Source organism: Metarhizium brunneum, chromosome 1 (genome assembly GCF_013426205.1).
Source record: "Metarhizium brunneum chromosome 1, complete sequence".
NCBI classification, from domain to species: domain Eukaryota; kingdom Fungi; phylum Ascomycota; class Sordariomycetes; order Hypocreales; family Clavicipitaceae; genus Metarhizium; species Metarhizium brunneum.
Window position 1 is genome coordinate 124,447 of NC_089422.1, and position 26,672 is coordinate 151,118.

The 26,672-nt window shown below is 49.9% G+C and overlaps 9 protein-coding genes across 9 annotated transcripts; 4 read left to right on the plus strand and 5 right to left on the minus strand.

The window, feature by feature from the left end:
• Positions 1 to 1,384: 1,384 nt before the first annotated feature.
• G6M90_00g000400 (uncharacterized protein) lies at positions 1,385 to 2,182 on the minus strand (the record flags this gene model as incomplete). The annotated part of the gene is made up of 1 exon (XM_014687540.1): positions 1,385 to 2,182. The coding sequence occupies one exon, from the start codon at positions 2,180 to 2,182 to the stop codon at positions 1,385 to 1,387; it is 798 nt and encodes a 265-aa protein (XP_014543026.1).
• A 1,472-nt stretch (positions 2,183 to 3,654) lies between these two features.
• ppoA_0 (Psi-producing oxygenase A) lies at positions 3,655 to 8,319 on the plus strand (the record flags this gene model as incomplete). Its single annotated transcript, XM_014687539.1, has 7 exons — positions 3,655 to 3,783; positions 3,835 to 3,951; positions 4,008 to 4,113; positions 4,167 to 6,696; positions 6,756 to 7,173; positions 7,226 to 7,513; positions 7,570 to 8,319. 7 exons carry the CDS (start codon positions 3,655 to 3,657, stop codon positions 8,317 to 8,319), a joined length of 4,338 nt encoding a protein of 1,445 aa, XP_014543025.1.
• Positions 8,320 to 9,324: 1,005 nt separating this feature from the next.
• On the minus strand, positions 9,325 to 10,569 carry G6M90_00g000420 (uncharacterized protein; the record flags this gene model as incomplete). The annotated part of the gene is made up of 1 exon (XM_014687538.1): positions 9,325 to 10,569. One exon carries the CDS (start codon positions 10,567 to 10,569, stop codon positions 9,325 to 9,327), a length of 1,245 nt encoding a protein of 414 aa, XP_014543024.1.
• A 1,865-nt stretch (positions 10,570 to 12,434) lies between these two features.
• G6M90_00g000430 (uncharacterized protein) lies at positions 12,435 to 13,356 on the plus strand (the record flags this gene model as incomplete). The annotated part of the gene is made up of 3 exons (XM_066129486.1): positions 12,435 to 12,552; positions 12,608 to 13,027; positions 13,088 to 13,356. The coding sequence occupies 3 exons, from the start codon at positions 12,435 to 12,437 to the stop codon at positions 13,354 to 13,356; spliced, it is 807 nt and encodes a 268-aa protein (XP_065985751.1).
• Positions 13,357 to 14,791: 1,435 nt separating this feature from the next.
• G6M90_00g000440 (uncharacterized protein) lies at positions 14,792 to 15,415 on the plus strand (the record flags this gene model as incomplete). The annotated part of the gene is made up of 3 exons (XM_014687537.1): positions 14,792 to 14,938; positions 15,003 to 15,226; positions 15,283 to 15,415. The coding sequence occupies 3 exons, from the start codon at positions 14,792 to 14,794 to the stop codon at positions 15,413 to 15,415; spliced, it is 504 nt and encodes a 167-aa protein (XP_014543023.1).
• A 746-nt stretch (positions 15,416 to 16,161) lies between these two features.
• chit33_0 (Endochitinase 33) lies at positions 16,162 to 17,600 on the minus strand (the record flags this gene model as incomplete). The annotated part of the gene is made up of 5 exons (XM_066129487.1): positions 16,162 to 17,068; positions 17,122 to 17,240; positions 17,292 to 17,305; positions 17,367 to 17,432; positions 17,489 to 17,600. 5 exons carry the CDS (start codon positions 17,598 to 17,600, stop codon positions 16,162 to 16,164), a joined length of 1,218 nt encoding a protein of 405 aa, XP_065985730.1.
• A 2,596-nt stretch (positions 17,601 to 20,196) lies between these two features.
• G6M90_00g000460 (uncharacterized protein) lies at positions 20,197 to 21,095 on the minus strand (the record flags this gene model as incomplete). The annotated part of the gene is made up of 2 exons (XM_014687535.1): positions 20,197 to 20,796; positions 20,862 to 21,095. The coding sequence occupies 2 exons, from the start codon at positions 21,093 to 21,095 to the stop codon at positions 20,197 to 20,199; spliced, it is 834 nt and encodes a 277-aa protein (XP_014543021.1).
• Positions 21,096 to 21,454: 359 nt separating this feature from the next.
• Positions 21,455 to 22,702, plus strand: G6M90_00g000470 (uncharacterized protein; the record flags this gene model as incomplete). The annotated part of the gene is made up of 1 exon (XM_014687534.1): positions 21,455 to 22,702. The coding sequence occupies one exon, from the start codon at positions 21,455 to 21,457 to the stop codon at positions 22,700 to 22,702; it is 1,248 nt and encodes a 415-aa protein (XP_014543020.1).
• Positions 22,703 to 23,899: 1,197 nt separating this feature from the next.
• On the minus strand, positions 23,900 to 25,300 carry stcE (Metalloprotease StcE; the record flags this gene model as incomplete). Its single annotated transcript, XM_014687533.1, has 1 exon — positions 23,900 to 25,300. One exon carries the CDS (start codon positions 25,298 to 25,300, stop codon positions 23,900 to 23,902), a length of 1,401 nt encoding a protein of 466 aa, XP_014543019.1.
• Between the last annotated feature and the right edge of the window lie 1,372 nt (positions 25,301 to 26,672).

Sequence of the window (26,672 nt, forward strand, 5' to 3'; positions counted from 1 at the left end):
CCGAGAGGGTCAAATACCAAGAGTTGATGCATCCTGTGCGGTCCAGCTACTTGAAAGTCCAGCCTGGACCAGTCGAAGCATTCCTGGGCCAGGATCGATGTCGTAGACGGCTCACTCGTTGTTCGCCTTTGCCGAGTCTTGAGTTGTGTAGATCTAGAGGATCAGCAAACGGCTATTTCTAAATGACTTCGTTAGCCAGCAACAAAGCATACGGCGGAAAGAAAATTGGCAAGACATGTACCAGACAAGTTCGCGGCAAAGCCAGATGAGAAAGTGCGGGCGTTGAAGGGCAGCCCTCGAGAGAGGCTTGATCAAAACTGCCGGACACGGAATGAAGCACAGATGCGCGATTCTGGCCCTGAATCAAGATGGTGTCGCTAATGTTGTCGTGCCAATGAGCGCTGCGTTGATTGACTGTCGCGACGGTGGAAAAGGAATTCGAAACACACATGCATCAATTCGTCGTACCGGCTGGCCGATAATCGGACCTGAGCTCTAGCTCTTCTGGCTCAGTCGCTTGAGTGCTACAAGTGGGGCATGGTTGAGGCATCTGCCCCGTTACAATAGGTCAATTGAAATCTCAAACTCGCACGGTGCTGGTTTCAATAGACATGGAGTCTGGTGTTCCATTCATCAATTTCCTGCCCGCTGCAGGCGGCCCCCAGAGGAGAAAAAGAAAAAGCCAAAAGAAAAAGAAAAAGAAAAACGTTGCCATTAGGCTTCAGGAAATGATGCTACGTAGCCACTTTAACGAGGCTGAATTCAAATTTATCCTTTAATTTTGACCCGCCCGGCTCATCGCTTTGCTTACACCCATTGGACCTCACGCAAGTTTACCTTACATATATTATTGACGTCACGTATGACACTCGGCATCTCAAAGTTTATCTCTGGCTGACACACTGAGCTCTCCACCCCACAAGCAAGACGCAGACCGGCATGTGGCTGGCTGAATGAGCATTTCGGGAGTACGGAGTATACTTTATGTGGCTGGCTGCACCCAACAGTTGAAGTTTGGTGATGCCGAAAGTAGCGACCAGGGCATGTAATGTCTAGCAAAGCCCCCGGCCCTCTTCTGAACGAAAAAAGCAACTGCTTCTCCTGCCACCGTTTCACATGCGGAATGTGCCTTGCTTTTTCTGGGAGATTTTATCCAGACCGACTCGTGCGGCCTGTCACCTAGCTCATCATGATGTGGTGCATGGCCAGAAACACTGCGTCATGAGAATTCTTCCTAGAGTTCTTGGACAAGATAGTATAAATTGAATGAAAGAGCAGAACACCGCATATCCTTGAAACGAATGCCATTCCCAGCTAATCCAACAAAACTGATCATATCTTCCCACGGACAAAGGAGTGATGAAAAAAATGAAAATATAGCGGTTTAAAATTGCACGCCCACTGCTGCCACCATATGTTTAACAGCACCAAAGAACTCGATAAGCCCCATGGTCCACCAGGACCTCTTTTTCCAACCTTCCTCGATGGGTAGTCTCTCATCCTCGAAGATGGCCTTGACGTAACTGACGGGAATCGTCTTTCCATCCCCAAAACAACCCATCATCAATGCGATTTGGCCGCAATTCACTTGGTGCTCATCTGGCCCATAGACCAAGTCTGGATTGTCCACAAGTTGCCGCTGGATGCGGGCTTTGACGAACCTGCCAAGATCGTCGATGGTGAGGGACTCGCCGTCAAAAGAAAAGTCCAACATTTCCTCAATCAAATCTTGTTGGGCATCGTTGTTTCCCTCCTTTTGACCAATGTCCCGACGCGAGAGAGAGACGTCGTGCTCAATGGCGCCGTGGGAAGCGAGGTCCACAAGATTGAGATACTTCCTCCCCTCGCTCATCTGGCTGGCATTCCAGCAGCCAAAGTAGTCGAAGTAGGAATAAGGGTTCTTGATAAGAGACCAGATTCTCTGCCAGGTGCTGACCGAGTTCTTCATGTATGCCTTGGCCGGGTCGTGATACTCGAAATAGGTTGGTATAGCAAAGACAGAGCCGAGGAGTGGGCTCATGCCGACATGTCTCATGGAGGCATTGAGATCTTTCGCATAGATTTTGCGTCCGCTCCGTTCGATATAGCCATGGTTGGCAAGAGCGTTGACGACGGGGCAAGGACTCCTGCTCGCGTTTGCAGGCGCCTTTGCGTATTCTCCCACAGCCGGGGAGAGAGACATTGTGACAAACGTGCAAAAAAAGGACTTGCTTGGTGAGGTGAGAAACGAAAACCCGTAAGTTGGAAGAAGAAAAATGTATGAAATGACTTGACCACTCAAGGGTTAAAGGACAAGTAGTTGCTTGACATGGAAATGGCGACGACGGTCATGATCAAAAGTGTCATGGTATACAGAAGAATTTACGACTTGGACCCCTTCATCCGACTACTGCGGTCAGAGTCAAGACCCTGTGTATCGACCTGGCCGAGACCCTGCCACTGTTCTAGGGTCGGGGATGTGGCGATCACTTGAACTCTGCGCATTTCCAATGACCCCTGGATCTGCCAATAACACGGAGTACTCCGTACAGAGTACATACATGTATATACGGATTCGTTTAATGAGCTGAGTGGACAAGCGGCAAACCCGAACTGCAACCCCTACCCTCTTTCCATGCAATAGCAAGCCACAAATTCGTAAGTTATTACGGAGTAGATTCCCTACTACTCCGCGGAGAGCGGCTGGACTGCCCCCCGGCAACCCGTCTTTTGGCAGCCCAACACCCAAAATTGATACATGTTGGAGTGTATTCCACTTTCAATGCGACTCTAAGGCGGCATCTAAAGCTGAAGACATTGAATTTCAATGCTTCATCCGCCCGCGGTTGTTACGTGTAGGAATGTTGTCAGACGGCAGGGGCTGACTCGATCGTGAAGATAACTTGCACTGCGGTTAGATGGTGGCATGCTAGAATGTATAACTCTTGCTATTGGTGGACGCGAGCCCAAGAGCCCAATCACATTGATCTCACAGGCACAAATGCTTCCATGATACATGACCCTTAGCAATTTGGACGAACCGAGGTTGCAGTAGCATCTTACTGCGCACATGTCGCAACTCATGCAACACAGAATAAATGTGATAGACCCGAGCCATTGACAACCGGGGCGGGCTTCTGGCCATGCGGCATGCATATTCAGCTCTACACTTTGCCTCGGGGTGGTCTGGGCATTTCCGCTTTTCTGCCAACTGAAAGGCAGCATTCCAGACAAATTGACGGCCACGCCGCATGTAAGCAATATCGGCTTACACTTTCAACGGGGATTGGGCCAACAATGTACTGCCCACATACATGCTGGCGTTCCAGACCTTGCGGAACGGCCATGACGTCTGAGAATGGGAGCTGATAGGGCGGAGCAGGCGAGCCACAACTCAGCTTTATCATCGATCGTTCCTAACAACCGTCTCTTCTCCCGTGACCCAAGTACCGCGAGTTGGGGTGCAATAATAAGCACTTGAGCGCCACATGGCACCATCTCATACAAGACCTGTGAACTCAAGTTGTCGCTTTACGGTGCCTCACACATTCTGTTTCCAAGTGCACTCATCAGGCAACAACACTGAGTAGTTATTAGGCTCCGCCTTGGTCTCTATTTTGCTACTGCTCTCGCCATCCCTCATCAACATTGGGAACCAGTCGAAACCCTGCCGTCATGAATGGCCGCGCAGCAGAGGCTCCTATGAGCAAACAAGATGAGGATTTGATGCAACTCACCTTGCAGCTCAGAAACAAGAAGGAAGAAGAGAAATATGCAACGTTTCACGGCGACAACCTCCTCGGGGTAAGTGAGAGGCAGTTGTTTTCCGAGTTTTGCTACTAACAGTCCACACAGAATCCAATTGTTCCCAAGGTTGGCTTGTGGCAGGATCTCAAGACTGTCTTTCAGCCCAGCAACTGGCCAGCACTGAAGCGGACCGCCGATGGACTCATCAAAGGCACTGGACTCGACGTAAGCTGTCAACTCTGAATGGTGCTCGACAGACTGCATGCTGACACGGAGCGTAGGGACAAAGTGCTGCCACGATTGCCGGCAGTCTTTCCGATTACAGCGTCCAACGGCAAAAGTTTATTGATGATCAAGTCAGGGACAAATATGACAAGATGTTGCACCGTACGTTTGCGCGCCTAATCAGCAGCCATGAGAGTTAATCTGACTTTGATCAGCACCATTGACGTACCTCGGGGATGCCTTCCAGTACCGAACCGCGGATGGCAAGTTCAACAGTGCCCTCAACCCGCATCTTGGTCAAGCAGGTGCTCCATACGCCAAAACAGTGCCGTCAAGAACAGCTCCGCTCGGTGCTCTTCCTGACCCTTCTGATCTCTTTGACAAGCTGATGGCACGAGAGGAAGGTGGCCGGCAGAGCCAGTCGGGGCTTTCTGCCATGCTCATCTATCATGCTACCATCATCATCCACGATATTTTCAGAACAAATGACAACGACAAGAATATCTCGGATAGCTCGTCCTACCTCGACTTGTCTCCTCTCTATGGATACACCACAGAGATGCAGCGCAAGATTCGGGATGACAAGTACAAGCTGGGTCTTCTCAAGCCAGACACATTTGCGGAAGACCGATTATTAAGGCAGCCACCCGGCGTCTGCATCCTGCTGGTCATGTACAACCGATACCACAACTACGCTGCAAGACAGCTGCTTCGAATCAATGAGAACGGCCGTTTCAGAGTCCCAGTCATGTACGAAAAGACCAAGCTGGTCTCTTTGATCAAGGAGCATCTCCCTGATCGCAACATATATGGGCAAAAGGAAGACCTTGGTGCCAATGTCGTCAAGATGTGCGCTGAGTATGAGAAGGTATGGAGAGAAGCTCAAGCAGCGAGACCTCGAGACGCACCGGACGTCCCTCCAGAGCAGCCACAGGAAACCCCCGAAGAGAAGGCAGAACGCGAGGCTGAAGAGAAACAAAGGCAAAAGGCTCTTGATGCCATTGCTGAGTTCGAGGCGTCCGCGCTGAACCAAAAGCTCATCGAGTTGACAGAAGCTCTCGAGCTTCTCCTCGAGGAAAAGAAGTCGAAGCTCAAGGATGAATCTCCCCAGAAACTTGAAGATTTCGAAACCAAGTGCCAGGATTTCGAGGCTGCCTGGGAGGCCGCTTGGAACAAGCAAGATGATGACCTCTTCAATACCGCCCGCCTCATCACTTGCGGCATGTACATCCAGATCTCCGTGCACGACTACTTGCGAGCACTAATGGGCTTCCACCAGTTCAACACCAACTTCACTCTGGATCCTCGCGCCGACTTTGACCAGAAGAAGACGAGTCGCGGCATCGGGAACCAAGTTACTGTCGAGTTCAATCTGCTGTACCGCTTCCACTGTGCCATCTCTCTCAAGGACGAGGCTTACACCGAGGAATTCATGCAGAAAGTGTTGGGATTCAAGGACCCAAAAAATACACCGCTGCCGGTTTTCCTCCAGACGATGGCGGCAATTAAGCAAAAGTCTGCAGAAGACAAGAAGAACGGTAAAAAGGATCCCGAGCCATGGGAAATAACGTTTGGTATCCCTGATGCGTCTACGCCAGCACCTGCGTCTGGTGAGGATAGCAGCGCAGCATCCGAGAACGGTTCGGATAGCGGAATATCCATGTATGGTGTTGCTGGCACGGAAGCGCCCGACGAGCCTGGTGCTGCTCGAGAGAAGCCCAAGAGGTCCAAGTATTTCACGCGAAACTCCATCACAAATCTTTTCGACGACGGCCAGATGCTGGATGAACTTACCTCCGCAATGGACGATCCCATCTCCAATTTCGGCCCGCGCAATGTCCCCCAGTGTCTCAAGGCAGTTGAGATCATGGGTATCCTGCAAGCGCGTAAATGGGAAATCGGTACGTTGAACGACTTCAGAGACTTCTTCGGCTTGCCAAGACATGCCACGTTTGAAAGCGTGACAAAGAACGTCGAGATCCAAAACGCGCTCCGGGATCTCTATGAGCATCCCGACAAGATTGAGTTGTATCCTGGCATCTTCTGCGAATCAGACGAACACATGGGACTGGACCCTGGGCCGAGCGAGGCAAGCTCTGCGCTTTGGTCTGCCATCTTCTCGGATGCCATCACCCTCGTCCGCTCGGATCGGTTCTACACCGTTGACTGGAACACCAATTCCCTGACCTCGTGGGGCATGAAGGAAGTCACACCAAATAATGAGGTCTGCAAGAGCTCAGTCTTCCACCGCTTGATCCAGCGTGCTTTCCCAGGATGGTTCCCATCCGACACCATCCGATTCTTCCACCCGTTTTACACTGCGAAGCAAAACGCCATGTACGCAGAGGCTCAAGGCTACGGCGATCAGTTCAGGGAGACGGCAGCGGAGCAAGCAGGCAAGCCGAAAAAGCCAAAGGCCGACATCGTTGTGGCCCCAGTGCAGAAGCCCAGGAAGCCGTGGTATCTTGACAAGTTCAACGACATCTCCATTGTGTTGCAGGGAGAACAGAGCAAGAACTTCACGAACCCTGCGTATTACTACGAGGCCAACTTGCCCCAGATTGTGAGAGGCGTTTTGGGCCCAGACCAGAAGCCGCCTACAATCTCACCCAAGATCCTTGAAGACTACGTCAAGGGTGCCGAAGAGGGTTTGAAGAAGTATCTTGACGAGTTGATGAGGTATATCGTCAAGAGAGAGTCAATCTCCATGACAAATTCGACATTCCAGATTGATGCCACTCGAGAGTAAGTTTCGCAACCCTTGCTTCGACTGCGGTCGGAGAGCCCGACTGACCTTTGGACAGTTTTGCCATTCCCATAGTCACGCGATACGTCGCCGACTTTCTTGGCTTCGGTGACAAGCTGCGCAAAGTCGCCACCGATGCCAAGGACAAGTACAGCGAGAACGAGATCTATCAGCACATCACCAACTGCCAGGTTTTCCTGACGTACAATGTGGACGAAACAAAGTGGATGCCGCGTCGCGAGGCTTTCAAAACTTCGATGAAAAAGCTAATTGACTTGACCCAGAAAGCCACCATCTGGGAGGCCAACCAATGGGACATTACGAGGGCCTTGTTCGGCAAGAAGCAGACCAATCCCATGCATGAACTTGGAGTCTTTGTCGCGAAGCAGGTCTTGGACTATGAGAGGGACCAAGGAAAGGCCGCTGCTATCCTCCTCCTCATTTGTCTCGACTTTGCCTACAACGCGGTCGTTTCAGTAAGTGATTCAATTGTTTTCTCGTCTGGTAACCGAGACTAATTGCCACCAGTTTACGGCTACGTTGGACGGCTACATGAAGGACCTGTACAGAGCCGCTGATTCTACACCACTTACCATCAAGTCGGAGCCAAAGTGGATCGAGGTTCAGAGATGTGTCTTTAGCACTTCCAGCAATGCCGATAGCGATCTTGAACAGATGGTCCAGCTGATGGCCCAGGCAACGGTTCGACTGCCGATTGTGCGCAAGGCCACCAAGACGGACAAGTACGAATTTGGATGGACAACGAAGGGAAGAAAGGTCCAGGTAAAGAAGGGGGAGACGGTCATTCTCGACCTTGTAAGCTCATCCAAATAACGGCCCCTCTCACACTCCGGACTGACAAGATTCTATAGTCAAAGGCTATTGACGAAGCAGAGGTCAAGAGCGATCAGGCCAAGGTCGAATTCTTGACTTCGCAACTCAACATTGCCGACAAGTATGGTGTCTTCTCGCCAAGACGCTTCACCACTCTCTCGTTAGTTTCGATGATCAAGTTTGTTGCTCAGATGAAGAATCCCCGTCGCGGCCATGATGCACAGGGAAAACTCAAGAAGATTCGCCTCGATTCCACCCCCGAGGGCTACGCCAACTACATGGCGCCCATGCGGGTGAGCTGGATCAAGGAGCAAACAAAACGTCTCAAGGATAAAGACGCCGACAAGATATTCACCGATGACATTCTGAGACCGGAAGCCGATACGTACCTCACGCCAACATGGGATGAATTCGTGCCCTTCCCCATGACGTGGAAGATTCGCTTCGATGGGTTCGGCGAATCGAATTACATGGTGGACAATCATCCCTATGCCAGGGTCAAAACTACGCCCACCCTTCCGGATTTCTGCCCGCCGTGGTATCAGCCGCAAGGCCCTAGCGCTGTCGGGGGGGCGTTTGCCTCCGATTGCGTTTGCGCCGCCGCGGGAGCTGAAGCTGAAGCCGGGGGCAAGGCTGCTCAACTTGCGAACGGTGAGGCCGGCAAGGGCAAGGAGACGGAGCACAGCCATGAGTGCCCTTGCCTTGGCCGCTCGAAGGGGAAGCTAGAGCCCAAGACTGCCCAACTGTCGACTGGATGTGGCTTGAGTGATAACTACGTGCACAAGTAGTGGCTTGCGAGGTTTGTTCGCCGTTTTCAGTGTCAAGGATTGGGTAATATGAAGGTGGACTCGGCGATGCCAATATGGCAACGCTACCAAACAATCTGAACGGTATTGTGATCTATTCACTCTTGTGTATTAACTATATAAATGCGTAGTTGGTTTCAAAAAAGACATTTTCATTCTTTTTAATATAATTCGTTTCTTGGTTTTTAACACGCTCCTATCTAGATAAGCCTCGTGCCTCGTACAATTACTGCCTGCCCGGCAGCAGTATAATAGCCGTTGCCTGGAATACGCGGCTTGACCTTGGCAGCTTCCGTCACTCCAGAGTGAATTGACCCCATGTGACAGCCTTATGCAGGTCTCTTGACTTTTGCTGACGCATATGCGGACGCCCCTGGCAGGTAATACCCGATGCTTGTGTTACCAGCCCCGAAAAGCTCCGTTTTGAACCAAACTGCTAGCATCTTCCTTGAGAACAACCAAGTTAATTTGCCACGGATGGCAATCCACGCAGTGTCGTATCATGGATCTGCCTTGGACCGTTGGTGTACCACTGCATCGTAAGAGGTGCATGAGATCCACGCTACTACCCTCTTATTACCGTGTGGGTTATTTCTTGGATAAGGGCTCAAAGGAGTAAATCAATTTATTGAATAATCCTTATTATATCTTTATGTGCCCTTAGATTTTCTTAAGCCTACTAATATAAGCAGTTCTCTTATATGTGTTATAGTATTATAGCATAACTTGTAAGTCTTATAACGTGGCACAACGTTAGCCTTGGGACTAAATTCACAGGTGGAACACCGGAGTAAAAGGTCAAAATAAACAGTATGTAGTACGATTTTACTATATATTTCTTAAAAAAAAAACAAGGAACAGCTAGCAGTAACAAACACTCGAGTACAAGCAACATGATCCGCAGATTCTCGCAGCCAACAGATTCGACATGCCTTTGGAAGAAACAACTTGACAAGACAATACGACTCGACATTCCACCCTGACACACTAGGCCTTGGCGGCAGGCGCGGTAGAGGGCCGGGTGGGAACAAAGTAGCACTCGCCGTTATCCCGGCACTCGACGTGAAGTTGCTCAGGTTGCTCTCCGGCAAAGAACTTGCCGTCCTTTTCGGTAATGGGCTTCAGTACGCATTCGTCGCATTTGTCGACGTGGCAGCTGTTGCATTTCATACCGAACTGGTCCCAGCCGCAGTTGCATTTGCCCCCTTCAGCCTCGTCGGATACGCAGGCAGGCTCGCAGACCTCTCGCAATGGGAGACATTTGTCTCCCGAACATGTTTCGCCGCACTTTCCACCTCGGCAGGTTTCCTTGTCAAGCGGGACGGCGTTTTTACCCTTGAACATGGAGGGCATTTCCCCTTGTACTCCGACCACGGCTTCAAACTGCAGCTGGGGCGAGAAACTTTCAAGCCATTTCTTATACTTGGCTTCATCAGCCTTTGCCTTCTTAAAGTCCTCCTCGGTTTCCAGGGGGAATGACGCGCCGCATGGAGCGCCGCCAAAGTATTTCCTGCAGAGGTCGTCCTTGATCTGCTGGTCAGTCGGGAACCGCGAGTCGCACGATCCGCCGGTTTGCTGATCAGTCTTGCGAAGCCTCTCGGGGGTCATTATTTCGAAGAGCCTGCAAAAACCCCATTTAAGCCTGCGGTGTGCCGCACTGCCCTGCGGGTGCTCAATGGCCTTGGGATCGTGGCATGGTGCTGGCCAGCCCGTGCCGAAAAGCTCCAACTGGCCGAGGCGGTTATTACACGTCTCGGGGACTTTGATGACGGCAAGGTCCCCGAGGCCGATGACTGCCTTCTTGCCGCAGTCAACTGCGTCGGTAACGGACTTGCCCTCGACTAAGCACTTGCCAATGCCTAGTACGTACGTGATTATCACGGTTTGCGGCTTGCCAGGCGTCTTGTCAAGAGCGCTTCGCACGTTGCCTGCTGTAGCGCCGCCTCCAAGGGCCTTGGCCAGCGTCTTGAAAGCTTCCCCCTTGGGCAGATTGCTCACGCCATCAAGGAAACTCTTGATATCCTTGGCACTCGAGTACGCCTTATAAACCTTCAGAAGCTCAGCCTGTTGTTCGTCACTGAGGTCCGGCAAGCCCGCGGCGCTCAGTTGCCGTTTTCCAAGTACGTCTCCGTTGTTGCTACCAGCCATGGGCGGCAGTCGTGCCGCTGACACCAAGGTGCCAACCATGGATGCACTGGTAAGCGTGATGGATAAAAGCTGTGATAGACGCATCTTGTTGCTTTACTTTGCTTTGCTTTGCCAAGTCGTAATGTTTGGTGGTTATAATCGGAAATGACTGTCAGTTGTTGTTGGAATAAGAGATACAAGGTAATAGAACCCAGGAACATGGCCATCTATTTATAAGACTCGCAAACTATATTGTCAAGATCGTTGATCCATGTTGCCAGTGCAAGAGTAATTTCCATCACAGCCAATTCCGCATCAATACACTAGTCGGACGACCAAATGTGATGTCACAATAATTATATCACAATGGCATTCTTGCTTTATGCTGCTACATCGGAGATGGCATTATTTTCAATCAGCCAACTAAAAGCCAGGTAGTGACCACCCGATGGTCATCGCCAATCGAACGTTAGATATAATCAAGGGTGATGGTTGAATTCGAGCATACTAGCCATCTGAAGGACGCGCTTTCGGCGCAGAAGGACGTCCAATGAGTCCCTGCTTGCGCAATGTTTCGAGAGTAAAATACCCCACACTATCGAAAATTGAATTATGACATTTCTGGCGACAACTGCCGACTGTCGGGGGCTCATCTTGACGGAGGTCGCTCGCATGGTGAGTGACACCACTTATTGTGAAACGGGCACGATTCGTTGTCGTTGACTGGCTAAATTGAAACCTGCAATCATGCCCTTTCCGAAATTATTTTCGGTTTCCACGAGTAAGTATAGTTCCCAAGGAGCTGGTACGCGTGCGTATTTAATTTCCAGAGTCATGACTTGCTAGCTCACCACGTGTGCCATGACCTCAGGTTGACGGTTGATGTTGCAGTCATATTCCAAGCCAATCTCCAGGAAAAAGGCAGCCCATCCGGGTATCAGACACTGCATCATGAGAGGAAGTGCCAGAAGCACGTGGTTGGTCTAATTGGTAAATTGCCAACAGTAATCATAATGCGATGCTCCATAATACACACGCCCGCAGGGATGTGGTGAAAACATCAACCCTCTCGGCTATTGATTGGACTGTCTTCATGCTACCACTGGACCTACGTAGTCAGCCAAGTCACCGAAGTAACATTGAACAGGCTAGTTTCCCCTTGATGCCGCCAAGAATTCCTTCCAGTGGCCACCGTCGACATCTAATGAGCTAACCCTGACCCTACAAAGCTATGAATAATCCAGAACGTAATCCAAAACGTACTTGGGCACACTGGCCGCCTCACTCGCGTCAGGTGTGCCACGAGTGGAACGTAGCACTAGCTTTTTTAACTTGGTAGCATATTAAAACTTCTATTACAGTATGTCTACGTAGTTTCAGACCCGCTTCAATGTTAATAGTTTGGTTGATCAATAAACTTGCTACAAACTACAACTTGGCATCTTAGGCTTATGATCCTAGCAATATATATTACAGTATAGAACGGAAACGTTCTTCCGGCACTCGAGAACTACAATTACTATTGCTCTTCAGGCCTACTCTGTTAAATGTAAATTATGGTAAACTTTCTCCTTGTTCCTAAACCCGTTTTCTTTTCTCTATCGAATGACTCTGAGCCTTTGGTCACTGATGCCATATCGCTTAGGCCAACTGCGAACAAGACTGGTGGTTACAGCCGGCCTTGGATAACGTTTTGGACCTGGATGAAGTTGCCTCTTCTCAATATTTCCTGCGATGTATTGGAGCAGGCAGCGCATCCACGCTTTTAACTAAGGACCATCCCCTACAAGAGGTCCCTCTTGACTATAGTTGCAATGAGAATGGCAACCATGCGCCCCGAGCATCCTTTGCCGGCAGTACGTTTTCACATGTAGGGACTTCCAAGTTAGAATTATTACTAAGTTTATTTCTTCTAAGTAAAAGAAAGCACTCATAATATTCGCGTGAAATATCGCTTTTTCGCCACCATCATGGACGATGGAAGGCTCCTGACTTCACATAGTCATGGCCAAGATATAAGTAATGATATTTTGTCGCGGTTTTTTGACGCTGTTGAGTTTTGTCGGGTTGTAAATGAGTTGGGTCATGGTGCGCTGCTTCTTCCCGACTGTCTATTACATCTTATTGCTAATACTGTTCACAGGAACAGACCCGTTACCAGGCGCCATCAACCGGGCCAGTGTCTATACGCCTGATTGTACGGATTCGGCTCGAGGGCTTGAAAGTGAACGCACTCCCTTGTCAAGTCAATCACCTGCTACACCATCAACGGTTGCGCCGCTCACCGTCGCGTCTGAATCAATCTACAGCCTTCCACAGAACAGAATCACGGTGAATGATGCCCCTGCAATGTGGAAGGCATACAAATATTTGTTCGGTTGCTGCCAACAAACCATGTGCAAGATGATTGCCAAAATATGGATACAAACCCTCTCACCGAAGAAACAGGCGACCCATCCTTACCAAGGTGGCCAAGCGACAGCTCCAGCGTGGTGGCCGACAAACTGTCTAACAAAGAGTAAGAGAGTTCGTCACAGACAGCCCGATCATCTATACAAGCCAGGTGAGATGGGATTTCGTTCTCCCTTCTTGGCTTAACGGGGGGCTAATATTTACTACTCAGAACGCATTAACCTTCTTGCACATATTCTGCGACTGGTGGTTGAACCTAGCGCCAAACAACATATTGCGATCAGAAGTCTAGGCCTTGATGTAAAGAGATTAGAAGATATTACCAGTAGCAAGTTGCGGGATTTTCTAGAGAAACACGACATGAATGCGAGGAAGAGGCAGCGACTTGCGCAGCTATTCGAGCTTGCCCAGCAAGAGGCGAGGTTTAGGAATGGAGATATCGGTAGACATAAACCCATACAACCCATTTACGGCCAATAGATGTTGGAGCTAATCGAGGCTTAGGCACTGATACAGAGGTCTATATAGAGACAAATCACGTATAGCGGGCCAAGCTTCGGTGGCTGTGCCTCCTATCCCCAACTCCTGATGGCAAGTTGATTCTAGAACCCTCTATGGAAGGGTATTGAGAGGATATAGGGCACCAGTTGACCTTGACAATGTTACAGCGTGTAGGCTCCTTCTTTATTCCCCATTTTGGTAGTAAGCAGGATAGGGACTATTTAATTGATCAAATCGCTAGAGGCCTTTCACATCACGGTACGCCTAGTGGCAATCTTTCAACCGATGGTAGTGACTCACAGTCCGACAACGACTTTCAAGATCTGGCCTCTTGAAAAACCAAGAACCTCTAATACCTTCAAGTTTCTCATTAAATTACATCTTAAACCTAGTCTTCTAATGTGACAAGGGCTCGAAGAGGGAGTGGAGCAATAGCTCAATTCAACTAATAACAGTGTTTGGTATCAAAGGTCGTTGGCTTTCCTCAAGGCCTTTGAGGGACCGAAGACGTCTATTTATACAAGAAGTCGGTGAGGGACTTTGCCCTAGGTCTCATGATCGTAGCCCTTGTGTAACCAGCCATTTCCGTGTAACATCTAAGCTCGGTACCCTGGCCCTCGTCGCAGGTGTTGACCGGGCCTTGAGGAGAAGCTATCCTGGCAAGTATCTCCCAACCTCATATGCATCTATGCAGAAACATTGCCAGCCGCTGCTCAATGCCCGGAAAGACAACGTCGAAAGTGATATATTTTTGTGGTCGGGATGTACGAATAAGACTAGAAAATGTCGCACAAAGGCTTTGCCTACGGTGTATCCCCATCTCTGTCATCGCCACGGATACTATTGCTCCCGATAAACCACTTACAACCAAAAGACGCTGCAAAATTGAGTTAGCTGGCTTGTGACGTTGGAATAAGCAATGCTCTGTCAGAAATCACGTGATAATATACTACCTACCGAGGTGTATTTGCCAATCCAACAGAGTCTAGACCTAATTATGAGTAGTCGGTGATTTGCGCAGAGGTGCGGAAGCTTCGGATGCGGCTACGCCGGAAGGAATTGTAGTTTGATCCTTTTGGCCAATCCCGCCCCGACAAGGTCTTGGCAAAACATTATGAATTGGAAATGATGATTCATTTTATCTCATGTGATTCTTGGAAACAAGTCCGAGAGTCCCGTGCGGTAGGACGGTAGGCTCACGATGTGGTCATATGCTGCTTAACTAGCGCTTATGATAGCGATGCTACGGGCCAATATATAGACTACACGACCGTTCGATGCTACCATTACCTCGTTTCTAGAAACTCAAGTAAAAAACTGTCGAATTTCCTTGCCTATTGATCACTCTTTTGAGTAGGAATACTCTTGAACGAAAACTTGTGTATTGATATTTGCATTGAGCCCAGTTCGAAATATGCCGCCAAACAACGCCTTGTACGTACTTGTTAAAGCTAGCCACTTCATGGTCTTTGCATCTGCTACAATTGTGACCGGCATACTTGGCTGGTTCCTACACCGCACATCTGCGCAGAATACTCATGTCATATTTCAAGAAACTGTGGTAAGCATTGGAAGCTTCGCAGCTTGTTTTTTTTTTAAGGTTTCGCTAACAAGCCTAAACACAGGCTGCCGTGACCGTTCCGGCTTATCTAGGTCACCTTGTCTTTGCCCAGGTTGATTCTTATTACGAGCAGAGTTTGATGGTCGGTTTGGCCTTTTCCTACTTGTGGCTCACGTCCTTTATTTTTGCGGCCCAAGATTGGACAGGCGGCCGATGTGCCAGCGCCTTCCCCAGAGGCAGTAGCTGTAGTCAAAAGAAGGCTGTCGTTGCGTTTGACTTTCTTGCTTTGTAAGTCGACTGATTTATTACTGTGTACAAGACGAGTGGCTAATATGTTTGTGTAGCTTCTTCCTTGTCTTTGGCATGCTTATCAAAGGCTACTTGAAATATACGCAAAACAAGAAGAATAGAACACAAAGACGGGAATATACAGACGGGGTTATAAGTACAAGCGAGAATGCCATGAGGAGTGCGTAGGAGCAGTTTAGTATATATCATCATATAAAATAAAAGACAAAAACTCACATTGCCTTCCAGAATAAAGTAACGCTCGAGATTTCATCTAGAGCAGGCTCAAAAGGCGCCGGCGTAGGCTTTGTTACCAGTTTCGCAATGTCTATAACATGACCAACAGCTTTGAAGGTACGTGTTATACATTGCATCTTCTTTTAGCAATTCAACCCCCTTTACGTGTAGACACTTGACTGGAAAGGGGATCAAAGCACCCGGGATTCAGACAAGTAGATAAACCGCGTCCATATCTTAATTATTAACACTAAAATTTCCGCTTAATCCAAATGAAGTTTGCTTGCCTAACAGGGGAAAACAGTTATATTATGGCAGGGGTTCCCAGCTCAAGGCGCTGTGATTTGCTAGCAACAGCAAAGAGGTTGTTGCTAAAGCCTGTGTAAGCGCTACGAGGGTTTCTAATCACAGGTTCTCCTGGTACAAAAAGGAAATACTTTGGAGCCGCCAAACCCTAGATACTATATTCTAACTTGACGTGTGGTGGATAGTTTAACACTCACGTTTTTTCCAAGCATCTCATCCTGGTTAAACTGATCTTAGATATTTCCCTATAAAGATAGGCAACACAGTTGAATATTTACAAACTTCTTGCAATATTTACATGGAAAAAGCCACAAATGTGCGACACTGCAACAACACAACTGCACGCCTGTGCCGTGATTTTTCAAGTGTAGGAATCAGCCCTTGCCAACATACTATTGGCAAGAAGACCACCACTGTCCGCCGTAGACGCACTTGTAAGGGGGCTGGCATTGCGTAGGTCCCGTATAGCCTTCGCCACCGCACTGACCCCACTGAGGTACGAGAGTTCCTGTGGGAGCAGGACTGGTAGTAGATGACGTTGTTGTGGTTGTTGTGGTTGTTGCAGTGGTGGTGGTAGTAGTAGTGGTGCCGCCAGGAGGGAGAGTAGTAGTAGGGCCGTTGGATATGTCGGAGACGATTTCGCCAAGGAACGCGCTGTTAGAGTATAGTTGAGACATATCCCACATCATGGCACCACCAAAATTGCTATACTTTTGAGACCAGTTGATGGCGGCCTTGAGTTTAGAGCCGCTCGTGTAACCGCCGCCTGCGCCGGGAGCAGCTGGGACGCCAATGAGAAGCTTGATATTCTTGTTGGGGCTCGTCGTCTTGGCCCAGTTATCCCAAACGTCAAAATTGAATGCATTTTGAGTGGTTGAGCCTTCCTGGAAGTTGGACACGCCGCACCAGTTGTTATAAAACTGAATCATGATGAAGTCAAACGACACGGCATTGAGGGCCGCACCAACAGCGGCATCCGGGAAGACACATTGGGGAGCGGCGGTGAGGTAGAACTTTTTACCGCCTGCTGCATCCATGAGACTGCGAAGCTTCTGACCAAAGGCGGGTAAATTATTCGCGCTGGCTTCAAAGTCAAAGTCGAAGCCATCGACAACGGCGGACCCAAACGGCCTGTCAATCGCTTTGCCCGAGGGTACGGGGCCAAACATGTCCCAAACATTCTGAGCGGCTGCTTGGGCAGCGCTTACGCTGCTCCATCCACCTTGGCCATAGGTCGCGCCGCCAAGAGAGAGAATGATGGTTTTGCCATTGGTCGCCTGGCAAGACTTGATGTCCGCTCTTCAAAGGGTAAGCGTACTGATACACGGGGCCGGAGAGTCTGTAGGACTTACTCAATCTGGGGACAGCTGAGGAGGTTGGAATTGCTGGGAAAGGCGGTGCAATTATCACCAGCGTTGGCGAAATTGGTGATGGGGGGACTGATGCCGTTCATAAAGGCGACGGGGATGATCTGCAGATGTAAGCATGGATATGAATTTGTTCTCAATCGCAATCATCTCACGTCAATGTCGGTGTCTAGTGAAAGCAAAGTTAGCATTTGCTCCAAGTCAAGCAGCTCTGGTTTGGTATTCCTTACTGGAGCAGTAATAACCCAGGCGCTGTTGGGCAAGCGGGCCACTGCCTTGATTGTACGAATTTTGGCCTGGTTACAGGTTAGACATAGCCAGGTATAAATTGATCAGACGTCGAAACACTTGCCCCAGTAAACGGCCACATTCTTGCCCGATCCAGAGTTGAAACCAGCGAGGGTTGCCGGCAACAGGGCCAGTATGCTGGCGATAGACGGCCACGTCTGGACGGGAAACGTCATGGTCGAGATTTGCTTTCGCTTAATCCGTTTTGTACAATCCAGAACAGTTAAAAAGCAGGACAGGGTATTGAACTAGTCCAAGACCACTGGGCAACGGAGTAAACAAGAGAGAATAGGATCGGCTAGTTTGACCACTCCCCTTCTCATCGATGAAGGGTAAAGAGACGCACCTATATATCTTGACCGAAGGCTTGCGAATGACCAAGATGGTACATGTCCTTTGATGGATTAGAAGCCACTTATCCACTTTGGGAATCACGATATTCTGGGAAGGTGTATGTGACGTTGGACGCTTCCATCAGGATATGCATCTGGTCGCATACCCCAGGTGATGGTGCCACGTGAGGAGTGCTGTTGGTCAGGGCAAGCAATGTTACTTGCTGCCTCCCAGTGCACATGGTGGTGAGCGCGGCTCCGGCATAACCATGCGATTGACGCCTGCGTAGGATTGTGCATTTGGGGGTACCATGTTTTAGAAGGAATGTGCAATGTGTGGCCGTTCACGCGACAGACTACGTTGTGCCGGGACGGCAAATTGATCCTTGTTGGCAACAATGGTCAACTCTGGCAGCTCGTGGTCAATTGGATTGGTTTGCTGCTTTACCTAAATTTGTCGACACATGAAGATATCCATGTGTTGAGCAACAGAGCCCAGAAAGAGGCAGCACAAGGCTGTAGGAAGAACCGAGGCCGAAGAAGAGCTTCATGTTGATTGACTCCACACGTTTGGTCACTTGGTATTCATCCAGCTGAGAATGACCAGCCACGCGACGGCGCGAGCATGACTCTGCAGTACGTACTTACACTGCTACTCCCCGGTCGGGTTTTGGCGCAGGCATTCCACAATGTAAAAATAACCCGAGACTTGACGGAGTTTGTAACATAACATGCACATTGGCGGGAGTGGGAAAAGAATAAAACCTGCGGCGCCGTGTCTAGGGATGGTTGAGACATCCGCACCAGTTTGGATCAATATACTCCGTACTCTTACTGCGCCCGCCTCGCTGTAAATAAACAACACGCAGCTTTGCTCGCCCCATGTCGCGTGCGCGCCTGGCATAATGGACCGAGGGAGGAGACGCAAAGAAGGGTGCCTCGTCTTCCATGTGCCTTGTCCTGCATCGTGGCTTGCACCAGCGCGCAAGCAACACATGACTGACCTGCGCAGAATTTGCTTGCATTGCACAACAAGGTCGCACCGGTTCCCATATCCTACGCCTCAACATGATTTGTGCAACTTGGGCAAATACCCCCTATCAGGCATCCTGTTGACCCGTCCATCCTGTCTCTTCCTTCTCCCCGGGAGTTGTCCAATAGGCGATTGTGAGGCTTGACGGATTTCAACACCCATGACGGCAGACAATGGCTGTCAAGTGTGCCCACGGCCGAATGCTACTGTAACTGCTGCCCACGAGCTCCATTGCGTCCCAGTGCCTCAAGAAGTTTCTTACCCCAAACTCAACCCCAAACTCCCCCACACTGCCGGGCGCAGCCATGGTCCGTTCCATTGGGATTTGACTCGACATCCCCTGTCCTCTCACGGCAATGGCGGGGAGTCCGGGGACAAGTGTAGCACATGGCTTGTACCGAGTACGCCTTCAAAGGACCAGACCAGACTCGTTCCTGACATGGAATAACTCCGCAAGCCCTTTCGGATGGTCCCACCACTCTTTTCCAGCGCCACCTGCTTACTTGGGAAGGTTGATAGAACGAGTTTCTCCTAATTCGGCTTTGCATCTTTCTCCTATTGCCCTGTTGGTAACGTTACTTCTTGTTCTTGAAACTTGACACGGTTAAACGCTTCATCTCTTCCCGTAGCAAGGACAAGTTCCCACATGCCGTAATAATACCAGCAATCTGGCGTGTCCCCGGGACCAACGTAGTTGGCGTTTTTATTGCCCAGTCTAGTTTGCAAATTGGCATATATAGTCCTATAGGGTAAAGTTGAAGGCAAGGCAAGGGAAGAATTTGTGTCATCGTGGGCAAAGTGTGAGGGTAAGACTGGGCGCATGGTTCCTGGTGTTATTCAACCGTGTAAAATGTTCATTTTCAGGTCAAAGATAAATACCTCACGCATTGCAAACTATTGCATATCATGTCATCTTTATCGAGACGTAATTGTAATGAAATTTCCAAGTCATTATGCCTCTGCTTCACTTGGACTGAATCTCAAAGACTTGAGCTGTGTAGAGAGTCGCAATTATGCCTCGGGGGAAGAAATATGTGCTGTCAAGGCTACAACTTGAGAGAAAGGTTAAGACGATTTGGATATCTTGGTTTACATACTTTTGAGGGTGGGTGAGGGAGATGAAGTTCCTGGCACGGTTCCTCGGGAGACTAGGCGCAGATCTATCAGATATAAATACTGAAAAGTAAGCTTTTCCTGTTATTCCTTCTCCATTCCAGGTTCGTACAAAACTCCATTGCCCTGAGTGTAGACGTGACCAAACAAGCAAGTGCAGATTATCTGGATCTGCAAGTTGTACTGAATAGAGTTTCAAGGACGAAAAGAAAAGAAGCAAGATGGCTCTTTACAGCCAACTTGATTCCGTATTTTCCCCCACAAGCACGCGCGAGGCAGCACAGGTAGGCCACCCTACGTCCGGATCTTCTTGAAATCCCTCGTAATATCCGCAATAGCCGTCTCGACCGGCAATCTCTCCATGGAGCTTGCGCCGTAGAAGCCATGAATCCCTGTGGTACGGCTCAAAACATACTGCGCGTCGTCTGGACTAGCAATTGGTCCCCCATGGCACAAGACTATAACGTCGGGGTTAATAGCAACGGCCGCATCACGAATCTCTTGAATCAGAGTTACACATTCATCCATGGTCTTGCCCGAGGTGGCGCCGATTGAGCCACTCGTTGTCAAGCCCATATGGGCGACCAATACATCGGCTCCCGCGCGCGTCATCTTTTCACTTTCTCGCGGGTTAAAGACGTAGGGAGTCGTGAGTAGGCCCATTTTGTGAGCCATGGCAATCATGTCGACTTCCAGGTCGTACGACATGCCCGTCTCCTCCAGATTGGCGCGAAACTGGCCGTCGATGAGTCCCACGGTGGGAAAATTCTGGACACCTGAAAAGCCCATGTCGTGCAACTGTTTTAAAAAGAAGGCCATGTTTCTCAGCGGGTCTGTACCACAAACACCGGCGATGACGGGGGTAGATTTGACGATTGGCAGCACTTCATTGGCCTAGTGGTTGTTCTGTTAGAAACGGACAGTTTCCGGGGAGCCTCAAGATTCGCTGGGCGTCTTACCATGTCGAGGACGACGTCGTTTGCATTTCCGTACGGCATGAGGCCGGCCAAGGATCCCCGGCCGGCCATTCTGAAACGGCCGCTATTGTATATAATGATCAAGTCGCCGCCTCCTGCTTCGATGAACTTTGCTGAGAGTCCAATGCCGGCTCCCGCGCCTACTATGGGCTTGCCTTGCTGTATTTGTGACTGAAGACGGGCCAGGATCTCCCTTCTGCTTGTGGGTGGCGGCATTTTGACGGCGTGAGATTACACCAGACGAACTGGCTTGGTGAAGTTGCGTGCGGTGTGTCGGCTATTTTAGCAGGAAGAATGGGTTGAATGAATGTATAAAATTGAAGCTCCAAATGAGTCCTCTACTCTTGAGATGCCTCCAGCTCGCCATGATGTCAATATCGACACATTGACAACTCGTGGGCAGACCGGATACGCCGGTCCCCCGCATTTTGTGGGGCAGTTGCGATTGATCTGTTTGAAGCTCTTTGCCAAATTGCCACAATGAGAGTTGATGCGACTGCGTGTGAGAGCCACCGAGTTGCCCACGAGCAAAGCCAACATTTCGGAGAATAAAACCGACGGCTTCAACCGACAGGATGGCGGTGACCGTTGCCATTGTCGGGACTTGTGACACCAAGTTGGCCGAGCTGCTGTTTCTTCGCGACGAGATTGGTAAACATCCCGAGGTCAAGACCCTCCTTATAGACGTCGGTCGCAAGCCCGTCGCCCACGATGCCGTCGACGTCTGCGTATCAGACATGCTGCTCAAGCACGCGGGAGGGGCCGAGGACACTGAGCGAACACGCGGGCAATTTATTGAAACGGTATCCGACTGCACAACCAAGTTGATACGGGACATGTTCACCAAGGGCTCCATCGATGGCGTCATCTCGGCAGGAGGATCTGGCGGCACCGCCTTGGCTTCGGCCGTGATGCGCCAAGCGCTTCCCATCGGATTCCCCAAGTTCATCGTGTCGACGATTGCCAGCGGCGATACAGGTCCCATCATCGGCGAGACCGACATCACCTTGATGTACTCTGTCGTCGATGTTGCTGGTCTGAATCAAGTACTCCGCGACATTTTGGCCAATGCCGCCGCCGCCATCGCTGGAGCCGCGTCTTCGTACTCGATGCGAAGAGAGCAGCGACCACGGGAATCGCCCGCCAAGAAGCGAGTCGCCATCACCATGTTTGGGGTCACGACGCCGGGGGTAGATGCCATAAGAAGGTTTTTGGAATCCCGCTTTCCGATTGAAACGTACGTCTTTCACGCGACGGGCCACGGGGGGAGGGCCATGGAGCGCCTCATTCGCAATGGCCAAATAGATGCCGTGATTGATCTCACAACTACCGAGATTTGCGATTTCATCATGGGAGGGCAAATGTCTGCTGGAGACGAGAGGCTTGACGCCGCCATAGAAGCGGGAATTCCCAACATCGTATCACTCGGCGCCTTGGACATGGCCAACTTTGGCCCAAAGGCATCCGTGCCGGCCAAATACCAGCATCGAAGGCAGGTAGAGCACAACCCCATCGTGACGCTTGTTCGATCATCCGAGAGCGACTGCAGGTCCATTGCAGAGTTTATTTGCGACAAGTTGAAAGCGTCAAAAAACACCGCCTTGACCCAGGTTTGGATTCCTAAAGGTGGTGTGAGCATGCTGGCTGTTCCCGGCGGCCCCTTTTACGATGAAGCCGCAGACGCTGCCCTGTTTGACACCATCAAGGCCAATTTAGCGCAGACGGGAATCAAGGTGGTGGAGGAGCCGGGACATGTTAATGATTTGCAATTCGCGACACATGTGGCCGAGGCTCTCGTAGAGATGATGCAATTAGCTCATTAAAATCGGCGCCATGCTTCGATTGTCCAAGATTCATGACGATACGTTAATGCTTAGGGAACCCAAAATGTAGAAAAATACTTTTTCTTTATTGAAATATAGGGTTCGTGGCTACCTACTCTTGTGGCCGGAGCATCTTACAACCACGCGTCTGGTCGAATGTTGCTGTTGCTACCACAGATGCGCAAACATACGGAGGAATAAAATACAGCACTCATTATGCTACCTTGGGCGTACAGTTGCTGAGTTATCAACAGCAATTCGGGGCAGTGGCAGTGGGAAGTTGCATATAAAATGGTCGAGTCAAATTGGTGATTTTTATCATGGATGAAGGTCTGAGAAGGATGACCTGAAAATCTGGGAAATTGGCCCTTTTATTCCCTGACCGAGCCTCTGGGGACCCCTGTGATGACCCTCGTCCTAGCCCTAATCTGGAACCTTGGAAAAAGCAAATATCACGACCTTCAGGCCTCCCGGACCTCTCAACCCCTCAATAAAAGCCTCACAAATATTCAGATTGAGCCTGTTTGGCTCAACAATAGTATTGCCTTGTACCGATCCCGATTCAGTTTCCAATGTCTGCATTCATGGTCGACCATGAGTCCACAACATGATGAAAATCCTCTTCCCCTGTGTAACCATCGTCAGGCTCAAGGTACGGGCTGTTACACGGAAATGGCTGGTTACACAAGGGCTACGGTCACGAGACCTAGGGCAAAGTCGCTCACCGACTTTTTGTATAAATAGACGTCTTCGATACCAAAGACTGTTATTAGTTGAATTGAGCTATTGCTCCAAGCCTTCATACTGAACCCTTGTCACACGGGCCGTGCCTAGATGGCAACATGACCTCTGTAGAACAGCCAAGTCGTCAGGTTCATCAATCGTAATCAGCCATTTGCATTCTCCTTTGGCCGTTCCGTTCGTCTTTCAGCTAACCAATCACTCGTCTCCCAAAGCATTGACTAATGTAACGGCTTGAATTAATTTATCAAGCTAAAGCTAACCCGCAATCTAGTTTCGGGCCCGTGGTATCCCGCTATAGTACAACCACGGCCATATCAATGGCCCCCCCTCGGAAATATCTGTTGCTCATCTCGTCTACTATGGCATATCAAGTCCCATTTGATCTCGTTTTCTCCCGCGTGCCGTTACAACAAGCTAACCTTGAGCATGGCCGCAAAGACCCGCAAGTTGAGTTTATTGCCGGATGACCCGCATCGACTTTGGCCGCGAAAAGTCCAAATCTTCCCCATTCAGGGCTCTCACCTTGGTCAAGTCCCAGTTCTGAACGAATCCGGTAAACGTTGCGAGGCGGTCCTGCGGGAGGTTATCAGAGTCCGACAGTATGACTGCGGTTCCCGGCGCGGCTTCGACCTGCACGTCATGCGCGTAGATCCAGGACGGCAGCGAGCTCTCCGACTGCTGCTCGGCAGGCAGACAATAGCTTGCGCTGGTTGTCAGGCTCGTGATGCAGCCGACTGGGGTTGTATCCTTGACCACGCGCATCGAGTGTGGCCGCGAGAAGTCGAGGTACTTGCCGTTGGCTGCCTTGACCGACTTGAGCCTGTTGTTTTCGACTGTCCCGACAAAAGTTGCGATGCGGTTATACGAAAGATTGTCAAAGTCTGATAGCTTCACTGCGGTGCCTGGCGCGGCATCTACGTAGATCTCATGCTCGTATATCCACCGTGGCAGAGAAGACTCGGGCCTCGTGCCGGCAGACATGCAATACCGCGCTTTTGTATGCAGACTAACAATGCAGCCTTGGGGCTTCTCGGCTGACAAGATGCGCGCCTCCGGGTAGATGGACTTGACCCAGGCGGCATATTTTGACATGCGCGCGCCAGTCGCTTCGGTTGGGCGGCCACCGTTTGTTGTCGCGATAATCACTGGCTTGCCCTCGCGGATCTGCCACCAAGCAGAACCGCTGTCGCCTGGGGCCGTCCGCGCCCAGAATGGCGATGGCCCTGCGGGTTTGTAACTCGCTCCGATTCCATGTTCGAGTTCGAAAATGCTATTGATGCGGCTGCGCCCGTACAGCCGCCGCTCGCCCTGCGATGGTCCGTACGCGCCGCTGCGGTCCAAGCCGACGCCCCAGCTTCCGTAACCAACAAAGATGACATCTCTGCCTTTCTCGTCCAGCGCGTCGTTGAGGATTGGCTGCTCTAACGACTTGCCGGCCTTGTCGACCATCGGGTTGCGAGTGGGCAACTTGAGGATGGCGATGTCGGTAGAAGCACCCCCCATACCCTTTGGCTTTTTGACCCGTTGCTGTGGTACATACACGGTACCTTTGCCTGATGCAATGACTTGCCCTCCAGGCGCGGTAAAGGTCTTGCTTATGGCCGTTTCGGTGCCTTTGTACGCGACGCAGTGTGCCGCAGTAAGCACATAACTCCAACCGTCTTTCTCGCCAAGCCATGTTGCGGTGCAGCCATTTATGCGGCCAACGACAAGCCAGGGTGTTTCGTAGCTAGAGGCACGTAACTCTTCATTGTGCGTCTTGATACTAGTCGCCACGTTCTTGACATCGCCGCCATGCCGCTCAAAGGTCGCCTTGTCAATGACAAGAGGGCGAGCGAATGACCACGCCGTCATCGTGGCCATGCTAAGGCACCAAATTATGGCCTTCATTTTTGTTAGAAAGAAAGAAAGAAAGAAAGAAAAGGTTGATAAATGAGATGGAGATGTCACAAGTTGTATTGAACTGATATCTTGACCTGGGAAACCGTGGGCTTGTATATATATATATATATATGTATATAGATATATTTGCTGCAAATCTTCACAAGCTACGTATATAATAAAGTGACACATGACATTGTCGATCAAGTCTCAAGTCAAACGTAAGATAGTGACACAAAATCTCTTATTAGGATTGTATTCCCTGTCTAAACCTGTCATGAAATACTGTATAATATCGAATAAATGGCATTTGATGCTTCTCTATTACCTATAATAATCGCGTCTTATACTGCGGAAATACTTGTGGGGATTCAAGTATGTATAGGCTTTAGCCGCTGCTGGGGTAACAAGACAGAAATACATAGTACCCAAGCTTACGTACAAATGGACCTATAATACATATAGTAAGACCTTTATACTCCGGACAGGAACCTTTGCTTATCCGTGTAGCTAATCACTTGACTGCGGGGACCCTGGCCAGGCCGCCCTTTTTTCGTAGCCGAACAGATATTGGAAATCCGCCTCGCGTGACACGAGGTGTTCGCGGGTATAGCCAGTACTAGTATCAATATCAATAGCTTGGCATCGTGCCACGTTTATTTCGTAAGCCAAATTCTGCATTACGGAATTCATTCGCTTATAGATGGCCCTGCTAAAATTGCTACATCTTGGCAAAATTATGGCCAATTCTGTTGGCATAAAGTATGCTTGGTTCGTGTCAATCATGCAAACTTCGGATAAAAAGAAAAATATACCAACCATCTTTCCATTATACGCGGACTATGTTGCTACACGAACATCATGTCGCTACACGGGATGCAATATGTCGAACTAAAATGCGGGAAACATGCATTATTCTAACCCTGTGCAGATACATGTGCATAAGTGCTTGCCTTGGCCTCAATACAACATCTAATAGTCCCCTGTGCTAGCAATGCATCAGAACCTGGGGCTCTCAATAGTCACACGGCTAAGAGATCAGCTAGTAGATGCAGCTACCTCTTTTCTCTCGGGAGCTATCCATATGACAAACGTCGACAGTCTATGTGCTTCTACACAGATTCCAACTGGCCAATATTCGCTCAAGGCAGGGAATTGAGGCAGAGTTACCTTATGCCCAGCAGGAAAATTATTCTCTCATGCGCTTAGAGCTGGTTCTAACTGTCCAAGTACGTGTTCGTCACTGTGCTGTGTCAAGGCAAGAGCAAGACGTGCAGTCGATGCGAACAGAACTGCCCTATTTTTTCGTAGCTCCTCCGTATTCTGGCGCATGCAGAATTGATAG